Genomic DNA, 10826 nt, shown 5'->3' with positions numbered 1-10826 from the left:
ACATGAGGGGACCAGGGCATGGGGGATGCGGGGGGACGTGGGGACCTGAAGACACACGCAGAGATGCTCGGGGAGGTGGGGACTGGCGGGAATGGGGGGTCCTGGGGACGGGCAGGGGGCTCCTGGAGGACAGGGGGCTCAAGACACGCCGGGGACCCCGGAGTGGGCGCGCAGGTCCGGGCAGCCCCCCCTGCCGGCCCGGGCTGTCGGAGGCGTCCCCGTCCCGTCGGGGGCGGGAGGAGGCGCGGCGGGGGCGAGGGCGGGGGGCCGGGCCGGCAGCGGCGGCGGGACGCGGCGGAGCTGCCTCTCGCCATGGGCGGTGGGTGCCGGGCCCGGACCCCGCCGGCCGCGGGGCTGCGCCGGGCCGGGCTGCGGCTGCTCCTCGCCCACACCGTGCTGCTCTGCGCCTCCGGGAGCGCCGCGACCGACGGCTCCGGTACGCGGGGCGGGGGGCGGCGGCGGGAGGCAGGGAGGGAGACCCCCGGGGAGCCAGTACCGTGGGGAGCGGCGGCATCCCGCTCCGGGGGCATCCGGCACCGGGAGATGCGGGGGAACCAGCTCCCGGAGGGTTCAGTGCCGGGGTCGCGCACCCGCGGGGGTCGCGGGACGGTCGCTGCTCCCGGCGCTCGGCAACGGGCCACGGGAGGGTCGCGGCGTTCGCCCGAAGCCCCTGCCCAGCGCTGCGGGACGGGTCGGAGCTCCGGGGGGTCCCCGGAGGCGGGATCGCGCCCATCGCCCCGGGCCGGTCCTTGCCGGGGGCCGCCAGGAGAAGCCCTGGAGCGGCGGGCAGGGCGGGCGGGGACCCGCGGTACCCGGAGCCCCGAGGCCGGCGCCCCGGGACAAGGTCCCCGCAGCACCCGGAGCTGCAGGGTTTGGCCCGTCACGCCTGACGGGAGAACAAAATCGCCCGTGACAAACAAACTTCCCTCTACCTCCCGCTGCGGCTGCGCTGGGACCACACGCGGGGATGGAGGAGCTGACCCGAGCATGGCCGTGGCCACATGACAGGGCTGGGGTCCCACCGAGCCCCCCAGCATCCCCTGAGCCCCCGGGGCAGGACAGGAGCATGGCCAGCCCCAGAGCTGGGGGCAGCATCCAGCCGCTGCTCCCTGCAGACTCCCTGCTGGGACCGGGCTCCTCAGCAGAACGGGGGTTGGTACCCATGAATGGTGACAGGCAGGGCCCTGTCCTGCTCTCCCCAAACATGTACCAGGTGCAACTGCAGTTTGGGGAATGAGGATGGAGGGCTGGCCCCAGCGAGCAGCAGGGACAGCTCCAGCCATCCCCACGTTCCCATCCCCACGTTCCCATCCCCATGTTCCCATCCTCACATTCCCATCCCCACATTCCCATCCCCACATTCCCATCCCCACGTGCTGCAGCAGTTCCCCACGTGCTGGTGCAGTGCTCTGGCTGCCTGTGCACCCATGGATGTCGAGGAGCAATGTGGTTTATGGCAGGTATCCACAGAGCATGTTGGGAATTAAAACCACATCTGGAATCCCATCAGGTCCCTCCCCAGCCCCTACGGCACAGTTTCCTCCAGGCAGTTAATGGGGCACTGACTCCAAGTCCCTCTTCCGTGAAATGACCTCCATGAAATGACCTTCCTCCTTGCAGAAAAATGCCACCCCAGCACTAAGCTGGTGGCACTTCTCTGGTTTTACAGTTCCTCACTGAAGTATCATTCTCAGGGAAAGCAGCCCAGGCAGCCAGGCTGCATCCCTCATCCCTCGGAGGGGCTCTGTCCATCTGTGCTGCACACAGCGCTGATGCTGACCCTGTGTCTGGCAGCCTGCCTGGGTTTACCTGCTGCTGTGAGAAGTGATATGCCCAAACCCAAGAGCCCCCAGCATGTGCACAGACTGGGTGCTGTGCAGGCAGGGCAGGGGTGCAGGCACCCCCCATTGCAGGCAAAGCAGGACGGTGGGAGATGTAGCCCCTTCCTTCAACCCCAAGGAAGAGCTGTCAGCCAGAGCAGGCACCATGCCTTTCCACTGCCCAGTCCCCCTCCCCACTGGGGGTGGGAATCTTCTCTGTCCTGAGGTGGTTGGTTCTGTGCAAAAACAGTGACCCTGAGGTGGAGACTTCCCTGTTTTGGCAGCATGCATGTCCAAAAGGGGAACAGGACCCAGGGTTGCTCAGAGGCCCCATGGCCGTAGCCACGCAGAGGGCAGCTGTACCTACCTTCCAGGGAATGCTGGAGTCAGGGTGTGAGCTGGCAGGAGGTGGCAAGTCCAGCTGCTGGGACAGGCTTCTTGAGTGGGAGTGAGCGCTGCAGGAGGGCTGGTGCTGGGGAGGCAAAAGGAGGGACCCTGTGGGATGGATGTGGCTGTCACGCCCTGGGCTGGGGTGACAGGCAAAGGACAACCTCTCTTTGGTCTCTGCTCCAGCTTGGCTATCCTCTGGCATGGGGCTTGTCTCCCTGAGAAGCTCCTTCTCAGGGTTGAGGACAGACAAGAGCAGCATCTGTGTGTCCTGTCAGGGACAGGGCTCGGGCACCCACGTGTGTGTCTGAAGCAGCTGGGACAGACACGCCGGGATGGTGCAGCCTCAGCCAGCCCCTGGAGCTGCCTGCTGCATGCCAGGATCAAAGTGAATTTCACTATGTGGGGCAAAAAAACCCCAGTTACCTGGAATACACATGAAAGGAAGGCTCTCTTCCAAACCTTAATTAGGGAAGGAGGTATCTGATTGAGGGATTAGGGGAACTGCACTGTGCCCTGAGGTGCTGCCAGCAGAGCAGTTGCGCTCCGGCTCCTCCCCAGCACCGTGCCTGGGATCTGCTCTTGGAGACCAAGTAACAGGATTGTGGGCTGAGGCTGGAATCTCCTCACTGGGTGTTTGCAGCTTGACTCTACTTGACTCCTTGCTGGCTGCACCATGGCTCTGAGCCATGACGTTTGCTCTCTGCAGACTTTCCCTCCGGCTGTGAGCGGAGCCAAGCTCGTCCCATGGTGTTTCTGTTTTCCACGGCAGATATTGCCCTTGGCTGCTGGCTTACCTTCAGGGGTGTAGTACAAGTGTTCTGCACAAGTGCTCTTGCAAAATAAACCCTCTCCACAGCCGGTCCTCCTCCACTGGGTGCTCGTGCTGGCAAACGGGAGGTGTGGCAGCACCTGGGCATCACCGTCTTCACCAGGTCCAGCCACGGGGCCGGTCTGGCACAGACCTGGCTGAGGGAGGGCAGGCATCACCCCTGACAGAGCCCGTTTCTGGAGCTCATGGTCATGTGCCTCCTCCCAACACAACCCCTCCAACACCGGGCTCATGCAGCTCCAACCCCTGCTGCCACACCCGGAGCCCTGGGACTGCATCACCTCCTCTGGCCAGCCCGCCTGCCCAGCCGCAGCCTGGCCCTGGGGCCGGCAGCCCAGCTCAGGTGTGGGAAGGAGGGTTGCCGAGCCCCACATTGCATGCAGCTGTGGCCCCCGCATGCTGCTCTTGCTCATGGTGCGGCCAGAAGTGGTTGCAGATGATGATCTGGCTGCACTGTATGTCCTGTGAACAGCTTGTGGGCCTGAGGAGGCCTCTCTGGATCAGAAAAACAAGTGCATGAGCTTTCCATCATCTTCAGAGGCCGCAGGCGCAGAGCCGTGTCCCGTTGAGCAAGCCCAGCCGTGATTCACCCCAGGTTGCTTTGGCTGTGGCTGGCGGAGCGGATGTCGTCCCCGCAATCTGGCGTTTCTCACCGGTGATGAAGTGTGTTCACCAGCGCTGCCGTCACGGCGGGGCCGTGCTCCGGCGCAGCGGCTGCCAGCGGCCTTCCCCACACCTGGAGCCGTCCCGGCAGCGCTGGCGCAGGATTCCTGGCCGGGGTGGGGAGAGGCACGGAACCGCCGTGGGAGGGAGGCTCCGAAAGGAGCGAGGGGGTTGCTGTCACGGGCCAGGACACGCTCCGTCCCCCTCCCACCCTTTTGGCTGGAACATGCCGCTCCCACCCCACCTCCAGGACCCCGCGGCACTGACACTGACGTGAGGAGGGAGCTCGGTGGAGCCCAGTGTGCTGCCAAACCTGCCTTGGAGGAGTGCTCCATCACAAAATACCACCGGGCCCCGTGCCAGGGAGAGGCTCAGCACCTCTCCTGGCTCCTCATGTCAGCTGGGGAGCCGGGGCAGGACATGACCTGCCATGCCAAGAGCCCATGGCATGGAGCATCCTCCTGGCCCTGTGGCTGCGGTGCCCATGTGCCCCTGGCTTGCACGGGGATGCTTCCTTAGGTGCTTGCAAAGTTTGCAGCAGAGTTGAGTGAGTGCAGAGCTGCCGACACAGGAATAGCCTGGAGGATGCTCTGGCTGTGCTGTAAGACAGCCCCCTTTGCAAAAATTCCCATCTAGAGAAAAGCCAAACGGGTGGTCTGACCTTAATTTGTCTGAGATAAATAAGAACCTGCCTGCTGCCTCCTGCCTGGGTCTGTAATAGCGTCTGGATGCACGCAAAGATCGGAGATGAAAGGCAGCCTGACGGAAGGGCTGGGAGCTGAACGCGTCTTCGCAAGCCAGCCCGTGTGACCAGAGGGGTTTGGGGTCACAGCAGAGGCAGAGCCGTCAGCCAAGCCCCGGGCCCCAAGGCAGTCCCTGCCCTGCCCTGAGCAGGCAGCCAGCTGGGGAAATGAGTGGCTCTGCAAAATTAGCTTTATTTTTACAATTATGTTAATTTTTAGCTACAATTTCATATGGAAAAAATGTGATTTCTGTTCCGTGTGCCCGTCCCTCCACCCCAGAGCTGGAACCTGGTCCCAAATTCCTGCAGAATTCAAACCAGGTTTGGTGGGGACAGAGTGGCTGATGGACCTGGGAGACCTCCCTTCATCTACAGCTCTTGTCCCTTCCTGTGCTGAAGGTGTGCTGCCTGTGCCCGCACTGAGCGCCGTGCCTCGGTGGCACCGCGGTCCCTGAGCACTGTGCATCCTGCAGACCGCTGTCCCGCCAATGCCGCCGTCCCGCCAGCTCATGCTGAAGCCTTCATCCGGGTCTGCTCCTGGGCTCCCAGTGCTTTCGCTCCCCCCCAGCACAAGGGCCCCATCCAAGGTTCACAGGGACCCACCCAGCTCGGTGCTGGTCCCGTCTCCCCGTGTGCTGCAGGATCCTGCTGGGGGGTGGGTGGGAAGGGGCCCTTATCTTGCGTCTGCAGGCCGGGGCGTGAGGAGAGCTGAGGAAGGGGCCGGGCAGGAGCCGAGGGGCCAGCCCAGCAGTTCTCATCCGCTTTCGGGCAGCGAGGGCGGAGGAGCTGCTTGCCAAAGCAAACTTCAGCCCTGACAATCGCCGTGGCTCTTAGTGACACGGTGCTGTGTTTGTACAGCTCCAGCCTGTGCCAGGGCTCGGGGCACAGCACCTCCCCCTGCACCACACTGTGTACCCCGGCTGGAGGGAGCCACCGTGGCACAGGCCCGTGTTGGCACCGGGCACCCAGCAGCAGCAGCCCGAGCTGGGGCTGGGGCTTGTGGCACCGGTTGGGGCACAGACACAGGGTGCAGAGCGTTCCTTTGGCAATCCTGGGTGTTTCAGACAAGGCTGACTTCCACCAGGAAGGAAGGATGGCACCGAGGCGATTCTCCCGCCCAAAATACCTCCCCAGGGAGGTAAAAGCAAAGCTGAGCAGTAATCCCCATCATGGGCCAGAGATTGTGATGGCCAGGGCAGCACCCAGCTCCTGCAGCCTCTGTGTCCTGTCTCCCTGCTGTGACACCAGGCACGGGGGGTTGGACTCATGGGAGGCAGCTGGCTTCAGGGCACCCCAGCTCAGCTGCATCCTGGGCAGTGTCACCCCCCACGGAGCCGTGAGGACGTGGTGACACTATGGATGGATGTCCCCATGGTGATGTCTCTCTCTCTCCCCCAGCAGTGAATCCCTGTTGCTATTACCCCTGCCAGAACCAAGGGGTGTGTGTGAGGGTCGGCCTGGCAGGATACGAGTGCGACTGCACACGGACGGGATACTTTGGGGCCAACTGCACCTCCCGTAAGTCCTTCTCACCCAAGGACCTGTGGTGGGTCCTGGGGCAGCAACAGCACGGGTGGGCTGGGGCTGTTAATGGGCTTCATTAGTGGGGTCAGTGGTGTTTGCATGGTTTGTCTCCCCCAGCCGAGCTCTGGATACGCCTTCACAACCTGCTGAAGCCCAGCCCTGCCTTCTACCACTACATCCTCACCCACTTCAAGTGGTTTTGGGACATTATCAACAGCACCTTCATCCGGGACACGCTCATGAGGCTCGTGCTCACAGGTGAGGGGTTGGAGCGGGTCTTGGGGTGCAGCAGGACTCAGGGCCCCCTTGGGCAGTGGTGTGGGTTGGGGCACCACAGCTGCCGCAGGCACAGCGGGCACTGAGCATGAGTCGCCTCGCAGGGAGACCCAGAGAGGTGGTCACCCATCACCCTGTCACAGCATCGCCCTGCCAGGCAGCGGGGCACAGAGGGTGGGTGGGCTGGGCTGCCCATGTGTCCCCAGCTGCACATCCCTGGTCATGCATCTCCAGCCACACGCTGGGCTGCCAGCCAGCTGGAAAACAGGAGCAGCCCTCGGCATGTCGCACTCCCCAAGCCAAAGGGCTCTTAAGCAGCTGCACAGAAAGCGGCCTCTGGAAATACGGAGCTGGACCTTGTTGCTCATGGCCCCACATTCATCACTTTGCATAAATATTTAGATTCCAGCCCTTGGAGCCGTAGCGACACATTTGCAAGGCTCCAGCTCTGGGTTTTACCCTTCCTGTGTCTCCGTCGTCTCATTCATCACTCAAGAATCCACTTAGCACATTAGTATGAGACCTGCTCTTCTGCAGGGAGTTGCAGCCTTTAGAAGTCTCAGAACAAAGCCTGGGATGATGCCCCCGCTGCTGGTCCCTTTCTGGTTTTTGGGAGGTCAGGGGAGGGTGCCTGGCAGCACTGGGCAGGGGGCTGAAGCTGTAGGGTGCTGCCCTGTGCCTTAGCCCATGGTGACACCCCCCCTCTCTCCTTCCAGTTCGTGCCAATCTCATCCCTAGCCCCCCCACCTTCAACTCTGACTATGGCTACATCAGCTGGGAGGCTTACTCCAACGTCAGCTATTACACCCGTGTCCTCCCGCCGGTGCCAGACAACTGCCCCACGCCCATGGGGACCAAAGGTACGTGGCTGAGGTGCCAGGCATGGAGGAGCAGGAGGAGCCTGAGGGCATCCAAAGTGCTGCTGGGACAGCTCAGGTTGAGCTGCTGGGGCATGTCATAGCCCACGCAAGGTGTCTGCAGGTAAGGCACCGACAGCTTTGCAGCCAAGACCCAGCTGGGTCAGCACGGGGCATCTGCCTGCAACCTCCCTCCATCCTTCGCAGGGAAGCAGCAGCTCCCGGACCCCCAGCTGCTGGCAGAGAGGTTCCTGCTGCGGCAGAAGTTCGAAGCTGATCCCCGAGGCACCAACCTGATGTTTGCCTTCTTCGCCCAGCATTTCACCCATCAGTTCTTCAAGACGTCGGGGAAGATGGGCCGTGGCTTCACCAAGGCGCTGGGGCATGGGGTGAGGGGCAACAGAGCGGGGGTGTGAGGAGGGGGAGCAGGGCACCACGGCCTTTTGGAGCAGCTCTGAGACTACCCTCTCCTGGCAGGTGGATCTCGGGCACTTGTATGGGGACAGCCTGCAGCGGCAGCACCAGCTGCGGCTCTTCAGAGATGGGAAGCTGAAATTCCAGGTAGGACAGAAACATCCCTCAGCCCCGTGCTCCAGGGCTGTTGGGAGCCCCTGTCCCGCTGGCAGCTGCCAGCGCAGAGACTCACGGGTGCATCAGGAGGCCCAGATGCTGTAGGAGACTCCCTAGCCCTGGTGCCCTGTGCGGAGCACTGACAGGGTCCCCTCGGTGGCTGCTGGGCAGAGGAGCCGTTTCGGGGGGATGAGGGCTGGGGCTGGGCTGTTCTGACAGCAGCGGCTGTCCTACAGTTTGGGCTGCACAAGGGGGGTGTCCATCTCCCTCAGCACTTGCAGGAGAGCGGCTGTGGTCCCTGTAGGGAGGCAGGTCCCAGCTGGGCAGGCTTTTATTGGCAAGGTTTTCTCTCTTCTCCCTTTCTACCATCCTGTTCTTGTCTCCCCAAGGTGGTCGATGGAGAGGTGTACCCCCCCATGGTCACTGATGCTCCCGTCCACATGGTCTACCCGCCTGCCATCCCCAAGGAGAAGCGTCTGGCGATGGGGCAGGAGGTGTTTGGGCTGCTGCCGGGGCTCTGCATGTACGCCACGCTCTGGCTGCGGGAGCACAACCGCGTCTGCGACATACTGAAGCGGGAGCATCCCACCTGGAGCGATGAGCAGCTCTTCCAGACAGCTCGTCTCATCCTCATCGGTGAGGAGCGGGGGCACCGCATGGCATGGGCACCCTGGAGCCCTGTGCCCCACCTCCCTGGGCACGGGCAACATCTCGGGGTACAGAGCCGGTAGCTCCTGCTGACGGCTGCTTCTCTCACCTCCTGCCCAGGGGAGACCATTAAAATTGTCATTGAAGACTATGTCCAGCACCTCAGCGGGTACTTCCTAAGCCTCAAGTTCGACCCCGAGCTCCTTTTTGGGACACAGTTCCAGTACCGGAATCGCATCGCGGTGGAGTTCAACCAGCTCTATCACTGGCATGGGCTGATGCCCGACTCCTTCATCATCCAGGGGGAAGAGTACAGCTACGAGCAGTTCATCTACAACACCTCCATGCTCATGGACTACGGTGTGGAGGCTCTGGTGGAGTCCTTTTCCAAGCAGATAGCAGGAAGGGTAAGGTCCTGCTCTCCCCTCCCTGCTGGCACCGGGGCTGTGGGATGCCAGGAGGGATGCTCAGGGCTGTGGGATGCCCAGAGGGATGCTTGTGGTACTGTCAGGGCAGATGCTGCTGTGCTGTGCGGGGGTGGAGCCAAGATCAGGGACTTGTAGGGTAGGAGTGGGGTTTCAAGCTCCTCTTCCTACATGGTGCAAAGCTCTGGTCAAGGCACCACCTGTCCCTGCAGTGCCTGGAGAGCAGCTGTAGCACAGCAGTAATGAACCTCCCAATTGGGCCGTGGGGCAGCACCCGGCGGGCATGCTGGGAGTCCTCCCCACACACACTGTATCGCTCTGGGCCTTGGCAGTCCCATTGGTGTGTCCTTGGGACTCTGTAGAGAGCATTGTGGTGACACCAGGAGCCTGTGGTAAGCTGGCCGATGGTGCTGGGGTCACCTGGCCCAGAGCTGACTGATGGGGCTGGGGTCTCTGGCTCAGACGGGGCTGTGGAGCAGCCTGGGTGTAGGAGCAGGTTCCCTGGCACTGATCTTTGCTGCCATCACATGGATGTTCTCCTCCAAGCGATTACATGTGCATTTCTGACCATCTTTTCTGGTGCAGAGCAGCAAGGCTGAGGCACTGATTTGCTGCTCTGCTGCCTTTTGAGTTCTCTTTGTGACCCCAAATTCCCCGTAATGTCTCCTTGGCTGGTGGGTCACCGTCCATCCAGGGCTTCTCCCACACCATTCCCTCACCCATGCTGGGAACAGGGCTGGCTTTAGCCTGAGCTGCTCTACAGCTTTTCTGGGCAAGGTCTGCTGATGTGCCCCTCTTCGACGTGCTGGCCTCCACGTCACCGTGCCAGGACATGGGTGCCTTGGTGTGGGGAGTGGGGCTGTGCTGTGGCTCCCCCGAGGATGCGGGTGCTGCCTCGTGCCTCACGCGTGCTTCTCCGTGTGTTCCCACCCAGATCGGAGGGGGACAAACCATCAATGCCAACGTCCTGAAGGTGGCTGTCGGTGTGATCCAGGAATCCCGGCAGCTGCGCCTGCAGCCCTTCAATGAGTACCGCAAGAGGTTTGGCATGAAGCCCTACAAGTCCTTTCAGGAGCTGACAGGTAGGGCTTGCAGCGCCGCTGCAGCAGCTCTCGGGCCTTTGCCGGGGCAGCACTGATGCTCTGCAACCTCAGGCAGAGTCCATGGGTGCTCCCTACCCCTGGGCTTGCCCAGCAGAGCAGTGGCTCCTGTCCAGTCAAGCCTTGCCTGGTCACCACTCTCGCGGACCAGGCTGATGCCTTGGATGCAGAGGTCCTTCCTCCTGTGGGGCTGGAAGGGTCCAGAGCCCAGTGCCTGGCCCAGGAGCCGGGCTCACTGCTGCCTGGGTTGTGAGAATGCCACGCTCCATTGCCCACAGCAAGGGCAGTCCTTGCTGGGGGATGATTCCCTCACTGAAGCGCTCTGTGTTCACTTGATGCAGGAGAGGAAGAGAAGGCGGCAGAGCTGGAGGAGCTGTATGGAGACATTGATGCTCTGGAGTTTTACCCAGGCTTGCTGCTTGAGAAACCCCAACCCAATGGTATTTTTGGGGAAAGCATGGTGGAGATTGGAGCTCCGTTTTCCCTGAAGGGGCTTCTTGGAAACCCCATCTGCTCTCCAGAGTACTGGAAACCCAGTACATTCGGTGGAGCAACTGGCTTTGAGATAGTTAAGACGGCATCGCTTGAGAAGCTGGTGTGCCTCAACGTGAAGAAGTGCCCATATGTGGCCTTTCAAGTGCCAGATCCTACAGAAAATGTCAGCCCTCGGAGCAGCGGAGCATCTACTGAGCTCTAGCACCAGCACAGCCTGCCCAGGTAGATCCTGTCCTTGCCCAGGCGCCAGCTGAGCCGTGCTCCCAGCCCGGCGCTGAATGTCCCATTCCTTCCCACAGGAAGCGGTGGGGATACAGGGACCTGCCCATCCCTGTGCCGAGCAGAAGCAGGACTGAAGATGGTCCCATCCTGGGCATCCTCCAGACCAGCTCTCCAGGAGAGACCGGTCCCAGCTCTGTGAAAAGCTCAAGTGCCTCAGGATGGTGGCTGCCCCTGCTGTCCTCAGCAAACCAGATTTTCTTGCTAG

At 62.1% G+C, this 10826-nt stretch overlaps 1 protein-coding gene across 1 annotated transcript; it reads left to right on the top strand.

Annotated features, from left to right (window-relative positions):
• Positions 1–312: 312 nt before the first annotated feature.
• On the top strand, positions 313–10541 carry PTGS1 (prostaglandin-endoperoxide synthase 1; the record flags this gene model as incomplete). The annotated part of the gene is made up of 10 exons (XM_084272586.1): positions 313–436; positions 5846–5962; positions 6086–6226; positions 6961–7104; positions 7309–7490; positions 7579–7662; positions 8061–8307; positions 8440–8726; positions 9679–9826; positions 10186–10541. 10 exons carry the CDS (start codon positions 313–315, stop codon positions 10539–10541), a joined length of 1830 nt encoding a protein of 609 aa, XP_084128712.1.
• Between the last annotated feature and the right edge of the window lie 285 nt (positions 10542–10826).

This window comes from Gallinula chloropus (genome assembly GCF_964237585.1).
Source record: "Gallinula chloropus genome assembly, chromosome: 18".
Lineage (NCBI taxonomy): Eukaryota > Metazoa > Chordata > Aves > Gruiformes > Rallidae > Gallinula > Gallinula chloropus.
Note: the sequence above shows the minus strand (reverse complement) of the source record. Positions and strands in the feature narration are given on the sequence as shown.